Genomic DNA, 24,224 nt, shown 5'->3' on the forward strand with positions numbered 1-24,224 from the left:
CGAAGAGAGCATACTAAAATATTTATGAATTGCGAACGAAGAAGTTTTAATCTTTGTAAACTTTTATTCAACTTATTATTTTAGAAGATGGAAAGTCTTATACAATAATAATCAAGCTGATGTATAGTGTCCTTAGGCAAGCTACTTGTTGGTTGGTAACAGATGATTATATGCAGTTATAAGATTATTAGCAAAAAAATATTTCATTACAAAAACAATTTTGTCAACAAAAACTAATCTTAAATTTTAAAGGATCAAGAATAATTTAAAAAAATATCCCATACTACTATTTGTATTGGTGCTTCTTCAGAAAATAATAATAAAAATAACATCACATACTTTGGTAATTTATCTTTATTTCTAAACATTTAACTAAAATAATTATTTTAAAAACGAACACTTACTGTAATCTTAATATTAAACTGTTTCTTATAGCTCTGCCTTGGATAAGCTCATTTTGACTACCTTCAGTAGAAATATTTTCTTGTGTATCTCTGAAGGGTAACTCTTCTTCTTCTGGGGAATGTGGAGGAGGTGGTAAACTTGCATCTATTGCCATGTTATGCAAAACAGAACAAGCAAGTACTATTTTCCCAGCCTTAACAGGATGGTAATGCAGTGTTCTGTGTTTGAGTAAACATCTCCAGCGTGACTTGAGTAATCCAAAGCAGCGCTCTATACAATTTCTGGCTTTTAGATGACGCTGGGTGTAAATCTCATCTCTAGAGCCAGGAGCTGCATCTAAAATTGGTGTTAATAACCATGGCCTCAGCGGATACCCAGAATCACCTGAAACAAATAAATTATAATAAATATTTAAAACTTTGTAAAAAAATTGTTTACTTTACAAGCTCCATCTATACACAAATCCTTCCTTTATAAGCTCGATCTATATCATATATAACTGCAAGTTTAAAAATATAGAAATTTAATATTCCCATAGCTTTAGAACTTATTAATATGATATTATTATAATAATGCTACCGTACTTATACTTTGAAGAGCATTGTAAGGATGGTGCTGAGAGGTAAGTGAAACGTCCGAGTGCTGAGTAAATACTGTTTTATTAAGACGAGCGTTCGTTAATATATACTACTATTACTAATTATATTGACCAATATTACATACACTACACCTCCCTTTCCAGAAGAAAAAAAAACTTAATAAAGAAAGATTTTTTTTTGTTATAAACATAAGTAAAATATTTTAAAAAAAAACATACAATAATGTTAACTTTGCTTAAATGTAAAAATAAGTATAAAATACATGTAATCAAAAAAATATAAAACAAACTTTACAAACTCTTAGTATATAAAAGTACTACTTATATGTATTAGGGCAAAGAAGAAATTATGGGTACTGGTGCATTAAACAATTTTGTGCGATTTTTATGTATAATTTCTTCTTTACCTTTCTTTATTATTTTAACATTACAATCCAGATCTTCTACAACCAAGTATGGGCCTTGGTAAATGCTGTCCATCTTATCACCTGAAGGGTTTCTTATCAGTAAATATTCTCCTTTTTTGTAATACACAGGATTTATTTTACTGTCATACTTTTCTTTTCTTTTAAGTTTATTACTAATTAAATTATTTCTAGCGTCTTTTTGTGCCACTTGTAGCCTATATTTTAGCTCTAAAGGATAACTGTCATGTGCATATAAAGGTTCTATTATGCCACTACACAAGTTACTCGGTATTACACACCGTTTGCCGAAAACAAGCTCATACGGCGTGTACTTCGTTTCTGTATGCACGCTATTATTATACGAAAAGCACCAATAGGGCACGTAACTACTCCAGTAACCTGACTTATTTTCTGAACTTACTCTTAAAAATGCGCCAAGCGCCTTGTGAGAGTTCTCCAACGCACCTATACTCTCGTGGTGATAGGCCGTTGCTGTCAGCTGAGTAATATTCAAGATTTTACATACCTCTTTCATTGTGTTGGAGATAAACTCTGTTCCACGGTCAGTCGCTATTTCGCGCGGTATCCCATACCTAAGTACGAAATTATTTACAAATGAACGAGCCACACTGGCTGCATCCTTTGAAGGCAGGGGATAGGCCTCCACAAACTTCGTGAGCTCACACTGCAATGTGAGAATATACACCTGCTCCAAAGCGTCCTTCGGAAGCGGTCCGACTAAGTCGAGATAAATTTTTTCGAAGGCCGAGTTAGCCGTACTCGTTATTACCATGGGCTGTTTAGTGCCTACAGAGTATTTTTGTTTCTGACATTGGACACACTTGGTAACATAATCATGTATATCTTTGTCCATACTAGGCCAAAAATAATACCTTTTTTTTTTTTTTTTTTTTTTTTTATAATATAAGAATAGCAGACGAGCATGCAGTCCACCTGATGTGGCTACTGCCGCCCATGGACATCTGTAATCAACCCCAGATAGGATTAGATATTCCTACCTGAGGTCGGCCACAGATGCGCCGCTACCCCTGAGGACTAAGCTGGAACGCCTCGGAAAAGTCTGTCTCCCTTACCACACCCTTCAAACCGGAACACAGCAGCGCCTAACACTGCTGTTATTAGGTAGAAATAGGTGTGGCGGTGGTGCCGCCGGAGTTGAACCACAAAGGGTTCTACCACCTTTGATACCTTTTTATATTATTAGACATTCGCCTGATACCTGCGTGGCCACTGGAAGGCAACAAGTGAAAGTCATTTAAAATTATCTTTCTATTATCTATATTATTAATCCTTTGTACCTTATTTAGAATACATATTTGTGGACCGGTCCATTTATCACGATTTTTTATAATATCTACTATTCCTTTAATAAATTCTTTATTTATTTCATCCCTTAGGATACATATTTCTTTTATATTTAATTTCTTGCACATTACTGCTAAATCTCTCACCAATACGTCTCGCGTAATCGATGATCGAGGTTCAGTAGTTGTACATAAATAAATAGTAGATCTACTAGGTACATACGAATAATTCTTATACGTTTCCGTCACTAGACCATTTTGTTTCAAAATACTAATCTTTTTAGAGTTAATTAATGCAAGTTCAGTATAGAGACTCAGTTTTTTAATGATTTCCACGACCCTTGGTTGATCAGACCTCGGGCTTGTGGCAATATTATCCACCAAGTCGCTAGTACTGAGCTTTTCGCAGTTTGCTAACTTTTTGCACTGCGCTCGTGTCATAACACATGAAATTTGATCATTCATTGTTTTTAAATCTTGAGATGTTATATTTATACGCGATAAAGCATCAGCAACGGAATTATTTTTTCCTTTCAAATATTCGACTGTGAAATTATATTCTTCTAGTAATAACCTAAATTTAAGTAACCTGCTGGAAGGGTCGCGCATGCTGAAAAGATAAACCAATGGTTTATGATCAGTTTGAATTTTAAAACGTCTACCGTATAAATAAGGACGGAAGTATTTTACACTCCATACTATTGACAACAGCTCCTTCTCAATAGTAGGATAATTAAGTTCCGCCTTATTTAGACTTCGACTTGCATATGCGACTGGTTTTCCGTTCATGTTACATAAAACGGATCCTATAGCTGTTCCTGATGCATCAGTCTGTAATAAAAATTCATTATCGGGTGAAAAAATAGGATATTGGAGAACGGGCGGTTTTGTTAATGCCCTTTTCAATAATTGGAACGATTGTTCGCAAGCTTCAGACCAACTAAATGACATATTTTTGCAACAAGCTTTATTTAGCGGAAGTGCAATTTGAGAAAAATTTGGAATAAATTTTCGGTAGTAGTTTGCAAATGCGACAAAGCGCTTTATTTCATCTACACTTTGTGGTCTGGGATAATTTTCTAATATTCTAGTTTTTTCGGGATCTGGTAAAATTCCATTTTCCGAGACGACGTGGCCTAGATATAAAATTTCTTTCTGTAAAAAGATACATTTAACAGGATTTAGTTTTAAATTAATTTTACGTAGTCTACTAAACACATCCATCAAATTTTGGTTATGACAAGCTAAATTCCTTCCAAAAACTACTAGATCATCCTGATAGATAAGACATTTTTCGTGATTTAACCCCGACATTGCTAAGGTCATCATTCTGCTGAATCCATTAGGGCTAGACTTGATTCCCATAGGCATGCGGGTCATTTGAAATTGATTTTTTCCCGTCGTAAATGCCGTATATGGTCTAGAATCTTTATCTAAGTTAATTTGGTAAAACCCCTGGTATAAATCAAGGTGTGAAAAATATACAGCGCCTGACAGAGAATCCAATATTTCCGAAATATTTGGTAACGGGAACTTGTCGTCTTGAATTTGGTTATTTAATTTTCTGTAATCTATCACTACTCTCCATTTTTTTTCACCTGTTGGGTCCGGCTTTTTTGGAACTAACAATAGCGGACTGGACCACGCGCTCCTAGCTTCTTCAATTATACCATCTTTTAACATATCTTGTACTTGCCTATCAATTTCTTGTTTTTGTGAATGTGGTAGCCGATATGGCTTTGTGTATACGGGAGTACTATTGGGTTTTAAATCAAGTTTTTGTTGGTAAAATGAAGTTGTGGTTAATTGATCTCCTGGTAAATGGAAAATGTCCGGATATTTAGCGCAAATGTTTTCGATAGATATTTGTTCCTCTAGATTTAATCCTTTTAAATTTAATAACGAAAAAAGTTTTTTGACGCGGTCAGCGTTAATATTAGTTGGACTAAATTGACATATAAAATAATCGTTTAAATTTTGTTTGTGTATTGAAAAATAATTTAATTTGACATCTTGATGTCTACTATTTAAAATTCGTATAGGGATTTTTCCATTTTCCGGTTTCACTACAGTATTAGCTATAAAAACACCTTCGCAAAGTTCTTGAGAAAATATTACAAAATCATTTTTAAAGTTAGTATTAATAAAATGTGTAGACTCGCTTCGCGCTGGTATTGTCAAATAAGAATATGAATTCGGCGTTATGTAATCAAAAGACACAGTGACACTCTTCCCACTTTTTGTTGATATCTGTAGCGTATTGAGTTCGAAATTTAAAATAGCATTAAATTTTTTCAAAAAATCTTGTCCTAAAATTCCTACAGTTTTGCATGGTAACTCTTTAAAAACATAAAATTTATGATGAAACTTTACTCCGTTACGATTTAATGTTAAGTAAACAAAGCCATTCGATATCACATGTCCACCTATTCCTTTAACACTAAGTCGCTCATTATGGAATGGTATCTGTAAACTTTGAATGCAAGCGAATTTGATCGCAGAAATTGATGCGCCGGTGTCGATGAGCCAATCATGTTTACATTCATTTACTTTAAAGGTAACTTTACTTAAACTGTTACATGTGTAAACATATTCAGGCTCGAAAAAACTGAGTCAGAGTTTCTTGCTCTAATTCATTTTTGGTATTGTTTTCCTGAGTCGATAAAATGTTTATGTTGCTACCTATGGAATGACCCCTACTACGGTTAGCATAATTACCTCTACCACGAAAACCAACTCGGCGATTATTTCTAAAAGCACCACCACGTCTCTGGTGCGGTGGCGTTCTCTCTGCTGGACCTTGTTGCTGGTGGGACCATCTAGAAGGAAAAGCCCCCCTATTTCTAAAATACTGAAAACCTCTATTGTACGTACCATGAAATCTTCTGGGTTTGTTGTACTGCATAGGGTGCTTATACATACCCATGACGTTTGCCGAAGTGGATGGGGCCGAGAGCTCCTCATCCATTGCTGACTGTACAGCGTCAGATAATGAGCTGAAATCACGCGCAGCGATAATGGTACTGATACGACGATTTCGCAATCCATCAGCAAATTTTTTAACCGCGAGCTTTTCATTAAGCGGACGTAACACGTCATAATTTTTATTATTTCCATCGGCTTGCGAAATTGTCAAATCTACGAATAATTCTGATAACTCTCTACCATAATCTGAAATAGACTTCTCATTTTGCCTACATTGTTGTAACTTGGCGTGTAACGCTGTGTAACTTTTTTGTGGCAGTAAAATTTTCCTCATATCCTTTATAAGATTATCAGTTGTATCATAGCTTGATGATAATTTTAGTTTCGCTTTCTGAGAGAGACGGCTTTTTAATACAAATTGAATGAGTTTCTTTTTACACGTCTCGCTACCCAACACCGAACTATAATATTCGACACCTTCAATTAATTGTTTTGTTGTGTCATCATTGTCATTCATAATAGGTAATAAGCTTAATGCTATTTTTAGATCAAAACTTTCGGTAGCCATTTTTATACTTTGACCCGAACAATCTGTTTTAGTACATAAATCTAGAATTTCTTGATATATACGTCGGAATTCTATACTAATTTTATTTATTAACGACTGTTGTTCTCTATACAATTTATCATTTGTCAAAATATCACATACAGAATTATATTCAGTATATATCTTGTTTGCTTCCTCCTTTTTTATTATCAAAATGTTACCTGTTCTACGAGAGGGACCAATTTTCATGAGATATGTCCGAATTTTTCTTAAATTATCTACTAGTTGAATTAAATCTTCTGCCATAATATAACAAATCCATGTTTACTTACTTAAATATTTCAACCCAAAAAAGGAGAAAATAAACAATGAACACGATAGTGTTTTCAATAATATCATTACAAACGATTATATGAGTAATGAGTAACTTATCAATCTAAAAATAACATAATATAAATTTTGCACACCATAATAACTTATTGTCCCTATACCGGTATAACTAAGTACAGAACAATAGTTTTATTATATAGAGTTATATAAGAAAAAAAAAAGATCGCGCACATTTCACAACACTTATCACCACGGGGTGGGCCGTCAGACCACGTTAGCTGGGCGTTCTTCACGACGACGCAGAAGGCTCACGGTGCGCCGCAGCTCGCTAATCTCTATACTCCGCTGCATCCAGTCGTCATGGCACTTCCTGTAGAAGCGGCACAGCATGGCTCCAACCCCCATGAATAGGATGACGCAAATTGCAATTAGAACATATGATGTAGTACTAGCATGCTTCATTAATTGTTCCGTAGATGCACTATTTCCAGCTCCATTTTGGGCGATAATTACCTCTTCACTTTTTGTTTGTCTTCCACCCATATTTTTAATTTTATATTAACGTTAAGTCCATATTAAAGTTCATATTAAATCCACTTTTATTGTCCACTCAAACTGACGACACGGTGTCGGTAACCGTTAACCGCGCACGCGCTGGCAGGGTCGCCATGTAAGGATGGTGCTGAGAGGTAAGTGAAACGTCCGAGTGCTGAGTAAATACTGTTTTATTAAGACGAGCGTTCGTTAATATATACTACTATTACTAATTATATTGACCAATATTACATACACTACAGCATATCCTATACTTTGAAGGAGCAAATTTTATAATTTTCACAAAAAAGTAAAACAAATGTAGCTTAATCATCTTACCTAACAACCATACATGTTCTCCATTTTGATGAAGTCCACGCAAATAAGGCTCTACCTTGCTGGAAGCCCAAATAAATGAATCATGGGTAGCTCCACCAAACTTAGGATTTACATTTATTATTTTTAAATTACTATCACATACCTGTAAAAAAGTGAAACTTTAGAATCTCAACAAGAATGAAATATTTACATTAAATTTAAATGTATATTTCAACTTACCATTTGCACATTCAGTGAATGATACCCCTTTCTATTATAAAATAGATGTTCATCTTCGGTTAGCCTGCAAATGGCTATGTGTGTACAGTCTACACAGCCAATTACCCCCGGCAGTCTAAATTTACTTTGAAACCTACAATATTATAAAATAATCATTATTTATTTTAAGTTATCCTTTATCTATTTTCGTTTTTTCCAACTATATACAAGGCACTTAGAACTTACTGAAGTTTCAAACGGACTCTTTCTTGTTGCAATTGAGGAAATATAATCCATTTAGCTTGAATCGCAGGATGATTGAGGGCTTCCACAACTTGATGAATGCATCTACTTGCAGTCCTCTGGATCATATGTTGTGTAAGCCCAACTATCCGTTGATATGAGCCCGTTGCTAAAAAACTAAGTGTGCAAAGAACCTGAAATAAAACAAAATATGTTACGCAAATTTCCACTAAACAATTAATTTAAATGTAAGGTCGATCTAGGTGACTCTTAATAGAGAAAATACTCTTAATAGATAACAGTTAAGTACTTACTTTCACCTCTAGGGTAATTTCCTTAGTTCCTCTAAGTGAAGTTCTATTTCTTAACTCGTTGCAAAGGCTCCGATTTGCTTTTCTAACCTAAATCTACGAATAAACTCCTTTCCCGTTATAAGACCAATAAAGTTGTCTTTACGGCGAGTTATTCTTAATTGGCGATTATTCCAAATTTCCTCATTATTTGCAGCCCATAGCAATCTCAAATGATGCATGATCACTTAATTATAGTAACTTATTTTTCTAAAAAATACTCGTAACAAAAGTTAGCGGCACCTTCCTTATTAACGCTACGGAAAGCGATGTGAGCGTGACCAAAACTAGCCGTAGCGTGTGTCAAAAACGACACTTGTCTACCATTTTGTCCGCACGACGTCAAGCTACGGAAATATTTCAAGCGTTAGCGTTAGCGTGCCGATACTTGTCAAACATTGTCTACGAAATTAGCGTGACGTAACGTCACCATTCCGCAGCGTATGTCATTCCCATACATTTATAAGTTAGCGTTTGGCGTTAGCGCTTGCGGAAAAGTATTTTGTCTAGGCCCGCAGGTGTAGTGATGCGACAAGCCAGAAACTATTACGCTATATTCGTTCGTGATTTTTTTTTCTTTCTTTTTACCCATAGTATGTAAAAGTGACTTTATTGACTTTAATAATATGAAACTGACTCAGTGATAGTTGAATTGTATTCTATAAAATGTGTTTTATCTTTACATCTATAATAATTACGTAGTTAATAGGTTTCAAACAATCAGCGCACATCTCAGGTAACGCATAAGATCCCATCCTAATTAGGCGAGGTATGCGAAAGCATTCCATATACTCGTACGTCCGTGGATATCATGTTCGGCGAGTCTTTGTGCACTCTTTAAGATAAGTTACTTACGTTTTGAATACAAGATATAGGAATGATTATACTTTCTTACGTATAATGAGTATTTTATATGCTACTTATTTGTTACTTTTTTCTAATTATAGATTATGGGAGATATTGTAATCAATATATATGATGAATTGTTGCTAATACGTAAATATTTAATTAAAAAAGGACAAAGTAAATATAAGTGCTCAGTATCTTTAAATAAATTTGAGGAAGCTAAGAACTTGTATAATAGGGCACAATTGTTATTGTCAAAGGTGAAGGATGACGGAGATCCTGATTGTGACATCATTTACAGTAACATATGACAAGATTTGTAGTTTGTTTTTAGAAATTTCCCAAGTGTGTAATATTGAAAGTGAGCAAAAGTTAGACTTAAAAATGGAGTTCGATATTCGTACCGCGTGTAATTTAATTCCTTTGTTAGATGATAAAGAGGAAACCGCAAAACGATTGATTGATGCTGTCGAAATGTATGCTGAAATGTTAAATAGTGAAGGCCAAACTCTTTTGATAAAATTTGTTTTAAAAGGTCGATTGTCCGAGAATGCAAAGTTACGTGTGTCAGGTAGTTATCCTAAAGTAAACAATTTATTAACCGATTTAAGAAAACATCTATTGACTACGAAATCTTTTACAGCTATACAAACACGTCTTCAAAATACAAACCAGGGTTGGAGGTCCGTTGACGAATATGGTACCGAAATCGAAAAACTTTTTACGGATTTAACTATTTCGCAGGCATTCTAAAGCCAATAAATGAGAAAATGGCTATAAAAACTTTTTCTAACGGTTTAAAAAGTTCCAGGACGAGTATGATTGTAGCTGCCAGAAACTATGAAAGCCTTAAAGACGCTATCCAAGCTGCTAAGGATGAGGAAGTGGCATCGCCTTCCACATCCTCTCGACCGGATATTCTGCAATATTCGCGAGGAGGTAGAGGTAAGCCTCGATCTTCCTCTTTTCGGGGACGCACTTTTTGCTCTTATCCCGGCTACTCGCGTCCTCGGGGGTTTACGAGCGGGTACTCCCGCGTATTTTCAAACCAGCAATTAAAGCCTACTGCATTAAAATCAGATCGTGGTAGATATAATTATAATTTTAGGAAACATGGCTCTCGTCAGACATCTAGGCGTGGTCAAAATAATAGAAGTGTTTTCACAGTCCAATCAAATGACAGTAACACTAACAACACTAATACTAATGAGAGCGAAGGATTACAGTTTTTTCGGGATTAAAAATTATATTTTAACTTGAAATGGTCAGTGTAAATACGTGTCATTCTACATAAATAACAGAAAATATTTATTTTTATTGGATACGGGCGCATCCGTGTCAGTTATTAAAAGTGATGAATTACCTAATTCTATCAAAGTATACCGGGACGATACTATTATAAATCGTATAGGAGGTCAAATTCGTTCTTCGGGATATGTAACTCTTAGACTCGAATCAGAGAATCATGAGACTTTTCTACATAAATTTCACGTTTTCACAAAATTACCTTTAAAAACTTGTGGAATTTTAGGACTTGATTTTTTATCTACTTTTCTATGTAACATTGATTTGGCTTCTAATATTTTAACTATTAATCATAACGGTTACAAAACTTATCTACCTATTACTGATACTCCTGATATTAGTAATAATCTAGTTTTACCAGCTAGGAGTGAATCAGTTCATTATATATACTTAAATATTGATGGTGATTTGAGTAGCGATTACATTATTTGTGCTAAAGAAATAGAGAAAGATGTTTTTGTAGCAGGAACAATAGTGAGACCAAAAAATGGTAGAATACCAGTTAGGATACTAAATGTGAAGGAAGAGGAAGTTAGGTTAAATAATTTTATGCCTGAAATTAATTGTTTAAATGAATATGACACCTTTTCTTTTCCTAAATCTAAATCAACTGTTACTAGAGCCGACAATTTACTATCATTATTAAAATTAAACCATTTAAATACTGAAGAAAAGAGTTCTATTGAGACAATTTGTTCAAAATATTCAGATATATTTTTCTTACCGGGAGATAAACTCTCTACAACGCATATTTATAATATTTATAAGCAATCTATAACACTTAAACCAAATGTTAGTCCAATTTATGTCAAACCCTGTAAGGTTTGACATAAATTGGACTGCCTCAATCAATGAAACCTGAAATTGATAAACAAATAAAGCAAATGCTACAAGATATCATTATAGAGGAATCTGCAAGTGAATGGTCTAGTCCAGTACTATTGGTACCTAAAAAATCTGACGGTTGTAAGAAGTGGCGTTTGGTAGTAGACTATAGAAAACTTAATGATGTTATAGTCGATGATAAGTTTCCACTACCAAACATTACCGACATCTTAGATTCACTTTCGGGATCAATCTATTACACTCATTTAGATTTAAGTCAGGGTTATTTTCAAGTCAGTTTATCACCTGATAGTCGTAAATATACTGCATTTACTACTAGCACAGGCCAATATCAGTTAAAACGTCTTCCTATGGGACTTAAAACTTCCTGTAGTAATTTTAGTAGAGTTATGTCAATAGCTATGTCTGGTCTATCGTATGAAAAATGCTTTATCTATTTAGACGATTTAATTATTTTTGGAAGAAATTTAGAAATTCATAACAGAAATTTGATTGATGTATTTGAACGACTCAGGAAAGTTAACTTAAAGTTGAATCCACAAAAGTGTCAATTTTTAAAAAAGGAAATTTTGTACCTTGGACATCTTGTTTCTGCTGAAGGTGTTTTACCTGATCCAGAGAAAACAAGAATTTTGCAAAATTATCCCGTTCCTAAAAACGTTGATGAAATCAAAAGATTTGTTGCATTTTGTAACTACTATCGTAAATTTGTACCAAATTTTGCCGAAATAACTATGCCTTTAAATAAACTGTGTCGTAAAAATTCTATTTTTAATTGGACAAATGAATGCCAAAAATCCTTTGAATTCCTTAAAAAATCTTTAATTACTCCACCGAGTCTTCAATACCCCGATTTTTCTGACGAAAACGAATTTATTGTCCAGACTGATGCATCGGGTACATCTATTGGCGCAACGCTATGTAATCAAGATCTAAGACCTGTAGCTTTTGCTAGTAGACCACTCAATAAGAATGAATTAAACTACCTTACAATTCAAAAAGAACTTGCTGCTATAGTTTGGGCTGTAAAATATTACAGACCATATCTGTATGGCAGACATTTCACAATAATGACGGATAACAGACCATTGGTGTATTTATTCGGAATGAAAGATCCCTCAAGTAGATTGTTAAAGTTTCGTTTATGCCTTGAGGAATACGACTTCAAAATTGTATACGTGCGAGGAAAAGATAACGTAGTAGCGGATGCATTATCTAGAATTTGTTGGACTTCAGATGAACTTAGAAGGATGAATGAGAAAATATCGGAAGTGAATGTTATGACTAGAGCTCAAAAGAGGAGAATGGAAGAGAATAGAATGATTGATCCGCGTAGTTTTAGTAAATCTACTGATGATAGGTGAGGCCAGCCAAGAATCGTAGAGTTATTAAGAAAACCGCGTGATTTGGTTGAAACGGTTTTATTAGAAAATGTTAAAATAGATGAGTATAGGAAGAAGAAATTAATTATAGAAGAAGAAGATTGTTTTGCATTTATTCCTAGTAGAATGATGTTATGTATAAATCTTAACTTTAGGCCACAATTCTCGCGAGCCGAATTTGTGATAAAGTTAGAGAATTTTTGTAATAAAACGCAAATAAAGGAGATTTGCATTATAAAAGATAATCGAAATAAAGAATTTATAAAAGGTTTATGTAAAGAACTGCAATCTTTAACCACGTGGACAGGTCCAAAAGTATGCATACTAAGAGGAGTTGAAAGAGTTGACGATGAAAAAGTTAAAAAGTTTATTTTGCGAGACTTTCATCTTTTACCGACTAGTGGACATGCTGGAGCACGTCGAATGACCAATAACATTAAAAGAAGGTTTTATTGGTCTAGCCTTGAACAAGACGTACTTGATTTTGTTAAAAAATGTCCAAAGTGCCAAATGACGAAATATAGTAGGTACACAAAACAACCTATGACCATAACTACAACAGCGACTGTTGCGTTTTTAAAAAAATATGTTTTTAGATCTTGTTGGTCCTATGGATAGGGATGAGAATGGAAATTGTTGTATCCTCACTATGACTAAGTTCATTGAAGCTTATCCTATTAGAAATAAAGAAGCAGTAACTGTGGCGCAATCGTTTGTATAAAACTTTATTTTACGTTACGGAATACCTAACATTATAGCAACCGATAGAGGTTCGGAATTTATTTCTGCAACAATGATTGAAGTGTGTAGACTTCTTGAAATAGAAAAATTAACATCTACTGCATACCATCATCAATCAATCGGTTCGCTTGAAAATTCGCACAAACATCTAGCTGCATTTTTAAGAAATTATTGTGACAAAAATGTTTATGAATGGACTCATTGGTTACCATTCTGCTGTTTCAGTTATAATAACACAGTCCGTACTGAAACAAAATATTCGCCGTTCGAACTTGTATTTGGTAGAGCGTGCAATATTCCTAATAATTTAGATAATAATAAAGTGGATCCACTGTATAATGTAGATAATTATGCATTAGATTTAAGATATAGGCTACAGATAGCATTAAAAGATGCTAGAAGTAATTTAGTTTGTAGTAAAGAAAAAAGAAAAGAAGTTTATGATAAGAAAATTAATCCTGTTAGTTATAAGAAAAATGATTTAGTTTTACTTAAAAATGAAGGTGTACGTAAGAAATTAGATAATATTTTTGAAGGTCCATTCGTTGTATTAGAGGATATGGGCCCAAACGTCAAAATTCTATTTAAAAATAAGGAGGAAATAGTACATAAGGATAGAACAAAGTTGTTCCATAACTAACGGAATAAAATAGTTATTGTATAATTAGTTTATATATAATTTGTATTACGTTTAACAAAAAAACAAACATCATATTTGTTTTTTTTTCTTTTCACCCCTGGAGGTGTAGTAGTGTAGGTAACGTATGTTGTCAGTGTGTGTATGCGTAACATTTAGGCTAAGTTAAGGTAATAGATTTAAGACAGTAATAAACTATCAATCACTCGGAACGCTCGTCTTTCAATCGTAACCCCCACACTTCACTTACATTTTACATAGTTATTACGTTCAGTAATAGACATCTTAGCAAATTGTTTACAGTGACACAAAGAATGTTTTTCATTGCATAATAAACATATTTTTTCAGGAGAAGATATGATATGGAATGAACGTTTTTGATTACACTTTTCCTTTTTTTCTATTAATATTGATTTTACAGGATTAACTAATTCGAGTGTACGAAACTTTGACTCCAAGAAACCCTTGAGGTCAGCCCACGAAGGTAAGTCATCAGTATTACTTTTATATGAAAAATTTTCACAATCTTTACGTGACTCTTGGTCCAATTTCTGTACAGTGAGAAATATAATTACTGGATCCCAAGAATCTGTTTTAATATTTAAATTATTTAACGTGCTAATGCATTCAGTAGTATTATCGAGTAACATTTTTAAATGATTGGCAGACTGAACACTTACCTGTTTATGTGAAAATAACCTACTTAATAAAGAGTTTACAATGATTCGTTTATTTCCATAACGTTGTTTTAATATTTGCCACGCTTGAGTATAGTTCGATTTAGTTATACAAATATGCCTAAGAAGTACTTCTGCTTCGCCCGCCACGCTGCACTTCAGGTAGTGGAGCTTCTGCACGTCGGAGAGTGAAGTGTTGTTATGCACCAAACTCACGAACAGGTCTTGAAATGTAGGCCATTCCTCGTATTTACCGGAGTACGTCGGTAGTTCAATTCTAGGTAACCTAACTTGCGCCGTGCGGATATCTGATAGTTCTAGACTACTGGCGGCTCCCTGTAACTGCGGCGACTGCGACAGATGTGGCGTTTGAAGTGATGTAATTGCGTCTTGAATATCCCCTTTGATGCATAGATATAGGTCTTCTATAAGGCAATATTCGTAATTCAAAAAAATAAGCGTATTCGTTCCTCCTCTCCCGTGGTGTAATCTTGATTAAATCCTGATGTGTCGTAGTAAATGTTCTCCAGTATTCGTCAATACACTGCATACGAGCTTGTAGATATCCTTTAGTCAACCTAGCTTTCGGACTTTTCCTCAAATTAGTTTGCGTTTTCTTCATTCTTCTTCACTATCTTCCAATAAGACAAGCAATTGATCTATTGTATCCATAGTTCACCTTTATTTGTAATCGGTTATTACTTAAAAATTATTCCGTGTTAAATGTAATTTCGATCAGTAATTTTCCATGCACTTTTGCAGTAAACAACTTTTTTTGCTTCGATAACTCAAGTCTTATTAACACGATCACAACGTTTATTTTTCACTATTGATTTAATGAATAGATCTTGGGTCTTCAAGTCTTTTGTTTGCCGGCCGGGTCCCTTTGTCTTCGTAATCGCAGGTAATCCGGTTCGATTGCGACCAAATTATGTTCTTAATTGTATAGCACTAAGTTCGACTATCGTATGCAGCTTTGGAGTGGTAATAGAAAAATGCGTGCGATTCTTATGATAGTTTATTGTGGACTGGCGGGCGCGGGAATAACCGTTGACCGAGTGACATAACAGGCGGTTTGACTTTAAAGCTCAGTAAATGTCATTTTTTCTATCAGACTATAGATTTTCTTGGATTTGAGGTTAGTTCTGAAGGTATCTGTCGGCGATATCCCACTACCGCACTTTATTAATAAACTGAACGAAACGACTTTAATATGAGAATCACTTTTATTCACTTTTATTTACAATTCGGGCAGAGTAACGGCTTACACGACTGATTAAATGCGAATGAACCACGCTGATTGTCTTCTTCCAGGGCCACTGGTGGCCCTGAAGGTGTCCTTTTTAAGGCTGAGCCTTTTTAAGGAGGAGTTCTCCCGCTGCCTGTAAAGACAAGCAGGTCATTGGGGTGGTAGCCAGAGGGTTTTTTTTTTTTTTTTTTTTTTATTTTTATTTTTTTTTTAATAATAAATATGTATATTAGTATATATATGTTTTTTTTTTTTTTTTTTTTTTCCCTCTGGCATACCTGTGGTCGTGACTCCTGTGAAGAGCCGTGGTTCTGCGGGCTTTGATGCTCGTAGTAGTGTCTATGCTGTGTGGTGTCTTGTCCTGGTGTGTTCAATCCGGTGGGGGCGGCACTCTTGAGTGCCGCGGTCTTCTTGAAAGCTTCTCATGAAGCCCCGACGTCCGCCGGCGGGTCCCGCGCCAGGAGATCGCGCGGGAACGCCCTGCGGTCCGGTGGACGAGCGTGGAGCGGCGCCAGATCCCGCAGATGCGGGAATCGCGCCGCATCGACACGCTCGAACATCTTCGTGGCGAGGCGGCCGATGAAGTCGTCCAGGCTCTCGACTCGTAAGTCCCTCTGGATGACTGTGTTCCTGACGTACCACGGCGCGGCGGCTACCTGCCGCAGCGCCCGCGATTGAATAACACGCAGGCGTTTGCGCTGCGGTTCGCTCGCGAGCGCGTACCAGGCCGGCGCCGCGTACGTCAGGCGGGGTCTAATATATTGTTTATAAATACAGGTCTTCACACCCAGAGGGAGGCTCGAGGAGAGCACTGGACGGAGGGAAAAGCTGGCCGCCCTCGCGCTGGCGATGACGGCATCCACGTGGGGCTTCATGGTGAGCTTCCAGTCCAGGGTCACGCCCAGGTACTTCGCCCGGGCGGACCACTGGACGTCCAGTCCGTGAACCACGCTCTACCAGCGCGTGGACTTAAATACTACTCGAGTGACAAACAGCGTAAGAACTACCCTCTCACATCACTTGTTTTGTTATAACAAGTGACGTGATTCACAATAAATTTAACTATTAATAAAATAACATTATATTTAAAATATTGTTTTAAAAATACGAGAATAAATATTTTAATATTATTATAATTCATATAATTTATTTGGTATGACTAACAAAGTGTGTTGAAGTACTACCGGAAGTCGTCCATCTTTTAATCTAAATATTAATTCCACATTGACAATCAAAATTAACATGATAAACATTAATATTATATATTATAAAATGTCTCGCCGCTCATATATCCGACCAGGTAGTAAAAAAATAGATGCTGTCGCTAACTTTCCAGCTCCCAGGAATCAACATGAGGTGCGCCAATTTATGGGTCTGGCCAGTTTCTTTAGACGGTTTATAAAGGGCTTTGTAAGACCATTGACGGACTTGTTACGTAAGAACAATACTTGGAAGTGGTCTGACGAAAAACAGTCCGCTTTTGAGGATATTAAAATTGCGTTGGTAAATAGACCTGTTATAGCTCTCTATGATCCGTCTGCCGAAACTCAGTTGCATACGGATGTCTGCAAATTAGGTGTAGCCGGCGTACTGTTACAAAAAGGCCCAGAGGGATTATTTAGGCCCACAGACCTATATCTAAATAGATCCCGCATGTGTACGATTTAGCGTGGTTAAACCTTGAAATAAGGAGGTGGATTCAACTCACTTTGATGAAATGTCATTTAGTCCGAAAGTAACATTTGTTGACATCGGATGTCAATTAACATCAATAAATATGCCGAATTGCGCGGTAATAAATTGTACAAATTCCACAAGAAAATATTGCAGCGATAAAGAAAATATTTCCTTTTATGGGACAGTAATATTTTTCTTAAAATATGTATGATTTATTTTATGATCAATTATTAAAAAAATGTTGTGGTTTTACAAAGACAACTAGTAACCGAATGTGTTTTTCATAATTTATAGTAGGTTACCTACATTGCCAGTTTTGGTTATAAAGCTTATGTATTAAAACCCGCAATGAAAAGTAAAACGATCGATATTTGCTCTCGTCGCTCAAAGACAATTGTCATTGGTTATTTCAAATTGAGTAACTGGTGTTGTAAATGCCAGTTTCTTGTTCTCGATTATTTAATCGATTTTGGAAATGGATGAATAATATTTGCTTAATAAATATTTTGTAACTATTTAACTGAATTGTTATCCGTGTAACGTTTAAGTATTTTTTAATTACTATTTTGTTTTAATTACATGATTATGTTTAGTTATTTTGTTCAAAATACTTACCATTAAATTTACAGGTTTCCAAGTGATGTCAAGGTTAAAGAGAGATGGATTAAAGACCGGGCATAAATATTGGTCCCAATCAAACAAAACTGAATTTGTTCTGCTCATTTTAATGAATTCATTATGGCTGGATCATTTCCAGATAGAAGATTATTTTTTTAGTATAAAAAAATCAAATAATTTATAACATAATTATCAAATATGGTATCTCTGAGTTGTCGTGGTCATTTCGGCGGATTTTTTCATGTGTTACGTGATTACGAGTACGCCAACGCAACACCGACGCATCTCAATCTAATAGCGATATCTTTACAACTTTGTATAAGGTATTGATGTATCTATGTTTTGTATCAGTAAATTAAATTTATATAAAAAAATACTTTAATCACTGTAAGGTTTTTTTTAATTTCCAATGTGTAATTAGAGAGATTTTTCTATTTTCTATCACAATTTTGTACAAAATAAGATAAAATTAAAAAAACATGTTTTTATTTTTTAACCATTTACTCGTATAAAATGGCACGCATTCGTACAACATTCGCAGAGCACTAGTAAAATAAATGTAGTCGATCGATTTCTTGAACATCGATCATTTCTGAATTTTTTTCTGCTCAACTTTTCCTTTTTTTTTTAATTTTTTCGAATTTTCGATTTCAAAATCGATTTTTATAGAAGAATCGACACGACTTTTGAATCGATTTTCTATTTGACGGAGAATTCTATATCCATCATCTCTAAAACGTTCTTGACAAGTGTCAGTCGATCGGAAAAAAGTGGCACGCTTGGGTTTCATACAAATAAAGGTACATGTGTCATCTAAAGGGTCCGCCATGTAACGTTTTTTTTTCAACTAGTGTTTATTTCGTGAATGGTAACACTTAGCTCATGTTTGATTTGACAGATAATTCGTTTTATCCTTCCGCTGAACGAATATGGTTATGTATACGCTTGAACAACGCTGGGAAATATTGCGACATTACTTTGAAAATCATGGTAATGTTGCAGAATGTGTGAGAAAATTGCGTACGGATTTTGGAAGAAGAGAAGCACCGTCAGCTCCGTATGTTCGTTATCTTGTGAAAAAAGTGAAAGAAACTGGCATCCTCATCGATAAACCAATGCGTGAAAAGTCAAAAACAGTGCGTACACCCGAAAATATTGCTGCTGTGGCAGAAAGTGTGCGTGAAGCGCCATCAACATCAATTCACCGTCGTTCTCAACAATTGAACATTTCGGAGACATCATTGAGACGAATTTTGCATAAAGACCTTGGTATGACGCTATAAAAAGTCCAATTGGTTCAGGAGTTGAAGCCTACTGACCATCCAATGCGTTTTCGCTTCGCTAAGTGGGCCTGCGATCGACTTACAGAAGATGCCGATTTTGCAAAAAAAATCATCTTTTCAGATGAAGCTCATTTTGATCTTGGCGGGTATGTAAACAAGCAAAATTGTCGCATTTGGGGCACAGAAAACCCGCACGCATACATTAAAAAGCCGACGCACCCAAAACGAGTCACTGTTTGGTGCGGATTTTGGTCCAGAGGCATAATTGGGCCATTTTTCTTTGAAAATGAGCAAGGAGTGGCCGTTACAGTCAATGGCGATCGTTATCGGGCCATGTTGAAAGAATTTTTGTTCACGAAAATTGAGGAGGAAGATATTGGCAACATTTGGTTTCAACAGGACGGCGCTACGTGCCACACAGCCGAAGCTACACTCAATGTTTTGCGCCCTGTTTTTGAAGATCGCATTATCAGCCGCAGAGCTGATGTCGTTTGGCCACCACGGAGCTGCGATTTGACACCGTTGGACTATTATTTGTGGGGTGCCGTCAAAGATAAGTGTTACGCCGACAAGCCAGAGACAATTGACGCTTTAAAGAACAATATTCGTGAAGCCATTGGTGAAATACAGCTGCACACAATCGATAATGTGCTTAAAAATTGGACCGATCGTGTAGGCTACTGCATGGCCAGCCGAGGCAGCCATTTGAATGAAATTATTTTCCATTATTAACCGGAAGGATTGTACTTTCTAATTAAAAAAGAAATTTGAGAAAATATTCAGTAGTTTTTGTTTTATAGCATTTAAAAAAAAAAAAAAAAAAAAGTTATTTGGCGGACCCGCTATTTAGATATAGGTCTGTGTTTAGGCCCGTATCGTTCTATAGTCGTAAGACTACTATTGACGAACAAAAGTTGCATTCGTTTGAACTTGAGACACTGGCGGTGATAGCGTCTCTTAACAGATTTAGAGTTTATTTAGTTGGAATCCCATTCAAAATCTTCACCGATTGTAATGCATTAAGAACTACCATGACTAAACGGGATTTAATACCACGCATAGCACGCTGGTGGATACAGCTACAAGAATATGACTGTGAAGTTGTATACAGGCCTGGAAACAAAATGTCTCACGTGGATGCGTTAAGCAGACACCCCATAAGCCCTGCTATTACGGAATCGCATGTGCTGGACGTACTTAACATTGAAAGTGAAAATTGGTTGAGTACCGCTCAAACTGTCGACGATGAAATTAAAACACTGAAAAACATATTAGAAAATCCAGACTTGAAAAAAATAATAAGACACTCACACAAATTATGCATTGAAGGATGGCAGAGTTTATCGCATAGTTGAAGGAGAACTACGCTGGCTTGTCTGCTGGAAATCATGATGACATTGGCTATTTTAGTCTCGATAAAACATTGTCTCGCAAAAAGGCAACATATTGGTTCCCAAAGATGCGCAGATTTGTGAAAAAATATGTCTCTGCGTGTCTTGAATGCGCTCACCATAAGGCGGTGGGTGGTCGGCTTGAGGGTGAACTTCATCCGATACCAAAGCCAGACCGGCCATTTCATACCTTACACGCAGATCACCTTGGTCCGTTTGTGAGAAGCAAATGCGGAAATTGTTATTTACTGGTCGTGGTTGATGGTTTTTTAACCGACTTCAAAAAGGAGGTGGTTATCAATTCGGCCGGTATCTTTTTTTTATATTTTTATGTATGTACACGAATAACTCCGCCATTAGTGGATCGATTTTAATAATTCTTTTTGTATTGTGTAGAGGAGAGCTGGAAGTTCGTCCCATTTAAATATGGTTAGGATCCATCGATGGGTTCTGGAGAAAATGAGGGGAACTCCTCCACCCATGTAAATATAACTTCGCCGTTTATGAACCTATTTTAATGCCTTTAATTTCGTGTGTGTACAATAGCTACAAGTTGGTCCCATTTAAATATAATGAAAATCAGAGTGGGTTCTGGAGACAAAATATGTAAAATATGTAACTCCTCAACCGATGGGTATAATTGAGTTTTGTTGGAAGATATTTGGTGTAGGTTCTAATGAAATTACAAAGCCAGTTCATCATTGACTATTGAAGGGTCTGATAATGTGGCTCGGAGACAAAATATGTAACTCCTCAACCGATGGGAATAATTGAGTTGTGTTTGAAGATATTTGGTATAGGTTCTAATGAAATTACAAAGCCAGTTCATCATTGACTATTTAAGGGCCGAAAATGTGGCTCGGAGACAAAATATGTAACTCCTCAACCGATGGAAATATTTGAGTTGTGTTTGAAGATACTTGGTGTAGGTTCTAATGAAATTGCAAATCCAGTTCATCATTGACTATTTAGTTAGGTTAGGTTGGAACATATATGACAATATAAAACTAAGCGAGCAGGGCGCGACAGCGCCCTGCGAGCGGGCGGTTCCAATCAATGTAAACTCAGACCTTACCTTCATTCATGATCACGTTTATACAATTTTATATTGTATTTATATAAATGTTAGTATGTCATCACTAAAAAGTGTGAAAAAAAATTTTTAACAAAAAAATACAACCGACTTCTATGTCACTACAAAGTAAAAAATAATTGAAATAAATGTTGATTTAAAACAATACATGAGAGTATCACTAAAGAAAAATATCTTATACTATAATTATTATTAAAAATACGTTAACATATTATAATTATTCAAAATACGCTAACAGCTCGGCCATCTGACTTATAGTACGTCCTCGTACTTTATCAAAGATAATAGGTATGTTCATAATCTTATTAAATTTCGGTCTATTAACTAAATAAAATAATTACATTCAAATTTATTTATTAATTTAATAAGCATTTTTTTAATATATTTGTAAAATGTAAATACACTTGTAAAAATAAAAGTAAAATTAAATTTATAGATTAGAAAGAAAATACTAGATTAAAACTATTAATAAACACCTCTGTTTTTTTTTATTCTTCTTCTGATCAAAAATGTTATTAATCATATTATCTCAATAAATAATTATTATATGAATAATAATATTATAGTTTATATAATATTATATATTTTGGTATTTTATATATTTATGCATGTTCCTTTAATTCACTTAGATGGAGCAATCACACTCAACTATTCCAATTTCATTCATTAATTTTTGTTTTGATACCTGTTATGATCCAAAATAAGTATTAAATAAATTATTCACTCTCTTCTTCATTACTAGAACTTTCCATCATATCTGTACTCAGGTTAAGCCAGGGGCGGATTTTATCAATGGCTACGATTGATTCATATTTGCGTCCCTGTTTTCGAGTCATGGGCGTTTCTTCTATAACAAACCTTTCATTCGGCAATATTTTGACTATACGATAGGGGCCCTGAAACTTTACATTAAGTTTCTTAGACTTACCGTCACAGACACTTAAGTCTCTTTCGACCCTTACTAAATCGCCTTCCTTATACTTCGTTCCTGTTTTCCGACTTTTATCATATCTCTTTTTATCGTTTTCCTGCTGTACTCTAATTAGTTAAGTTGCTTCTGTCCTTACTTCATCTAATTTGTCAGTTGGAGTTACATCTAATGTGTCGTCGATAACACTGCTTAGAATTGCCTCGGATGCACTGGTCAATCTAAATCCGAATACTAGTTCTGAAGGGCATTTCTGTGTTGTTTTACAGATTACAGATTTCTAAATGATGAATTTAGACTTTTGTTTCTGGGTCTGGGTGTTTGTGTATTTGTCTCTGTGTGTGTCCATAGCACCCACGATACAGGGAATCCTAGTGTGGGGCTGTGAGTGTAGAAAGCGTTTATTTAAAGCGTCTATCATCCTTGCCATGTGTCTTAGTCGCAAGAGCATCCAAGATTGTTTTATTAAATCTTTCTACCTGCCCATTTGCCCTGGGGGTAGCCACAGCATTAAGTACGTGCGTTATGCCAAAGCTTTTTATAAATTTCTTGAAAAGCTGGCTGGTGAAACACGAGCCCCTGTCTGTTATTAACTTTGACGGAGTACCGAAAAAACTGATATGTTCTTTAATAACGCGAATCGCTGTGGATGTCTTAGTATTCTTTACTGCTGTGATATTCACAAATTTAGAAAAAAAAATAACAAAAAAATACAACCGACTTCTATGTCACTACAAAGTAAAAAATAATTGAAATAAATGTTGGTTTACTTCATATTTCTAAAGTCGGCGCTCATATTAGACAGGCTGTTTACATCGTTATCCAACGAAATATATTGAGCGCCGACTTCAGAAATATGTACTAAACCAACATTTATTTCAATTATTTTTTACTTTGTAGTGACATAGAAGTCGGTTGTATTTTTTTGTTAATTTTTTTTCTAAATTTGTGAATATCACAGCAGTAAAGAATACTAAGACATCCACAGCGATTCGCGTTATTAAAGAACATATCAGTTTTTTCGGTACTCCGTCAAAGTTAATAACAGACAGGGGCTCGTGTTTCACCAGCCAGCTTTTCAAGAAATTTATAAAAAGCTTTGGCATAACGCACGTACTTAATGCTGTGGCTACCCCCAGGGCAAATGGGCAGGTAGAAAGATTTAATAAAACAATCTTGGATGCTCTTGCGACTAAGACACATGGCAAGGATGATAGAACATGGGACGAAAATATTTACGACATACAGATAGGTATAAATACTATGGTATTATGGTACATAAAACAACACAGAAATGCCCTTCAGAACTAGTATTCGGATTTAGATTGACCAGTGCATCCGAGGCAATTC

The 24,224-nt window shown here is 35.2% G+C and overlaps 2 protein-coding genes across 2 annotated transcripts; one reads left to right on the forward strand and one right to left on the reverse strand.

Annotated features, from left to right (window-relative positions):
• Positions 1-336: 336 nt before the first annotated feature.
• On the reverse strand, positions 337-16,759 carry LOC140746793 (uncharacterized). Its single transcript, XM_073078890.1, has 7 exons — positions 16,322-16,759; positions 14,768-14,986; positions 8,166-8,252; positions 7,855-8,045; positions 7,630-7,762; positions 7,411-7,552; positions 337-789 (listed from the first exon to the last, which is right to left on the reverse strand). The coding sequence occupies exons 1-7, from the start codon at positions 16,757-16,759 to the stop codon at positions 401-403; spliced, it is 1,599 nt and encodes a 532-aa protein (XP_072934991.1). The 3' UTR covers positions 337-400.
• Positions 16,760-19,182: 2,423 nt separating this feature from the next.
• LOC140746794 (uncharacterized) lies at positions 19,183-20,194 on the forward strand. Its single transcript, XM_073078891.1, has 2 exons — positions 19,183-19,236; positions 19,481-20,194. The coding sequence occupies exons 1-2, from the start codon at positions 19,183-19,185 to the stop codon at positions 20,192-20,194; spliced, it is 768 nt and encodes a 255-aa protein (XP_072934992.1).
• Positions 20,195-24,224: the final 4,030 nt, after the last annotated feature.

This window comes from Epargyreus clarus, unplaced genomic scaffold (assembly GCF_041222505.1).
Source record: "Epargyreus clarus isolate Ecla_fem2 unplaced genomic scaffold, WU_Ecla_fem_2.2 ptg000013l, whole genome shotgun sequence".
Lineage (NCBI taxonomy): Eukaryota > Metazoa > Arthropoda > Insecta > Lepidoptera > Hesperiidae > Epargyreus > Epargyreus clarus.

Excerpts from the sequence above, each read along its gene's own strand:
- LOC140746793 (XM_073078890.1), bottom strand. The coding sequence starts at position 16,759 with ATGAAGCCCCACGTGGATGCCGTCATCGCCAGCGCGAGGGCGGCCAGC. Across the intron at positions 8,046-8,165 it reads AAATTACCCTAGAGGTGAAA|GTTCTTTGCACACTTAGTTT; the intron begins GTAAGTACTTAA and ends GTTTTATTTCAG. Across the intron at positions 7,553-7,629 it reads ATTCACTGAATGTGCAAATG|GTATGTGATAGTAATTTAAA; the intron begins GTAAGTTGAAAT and ends ACTTTTTTACAG.
- LOC140746794 (XM_073078891.1), top strand. The coding sequence starts at position 19,183 with ATGTGTGAGAAAATTGCGTACGGATTTTGGAAGAAGAGAAGCACCGTC. Across the intron at positions 19,237-19,480 it reads AGAGAAGCACCGTCAGCTCC|GAGTTGAAGCCTACTGACCA; the intron begins GTATGTTCGTTA and ends CAATTGGTTCAG.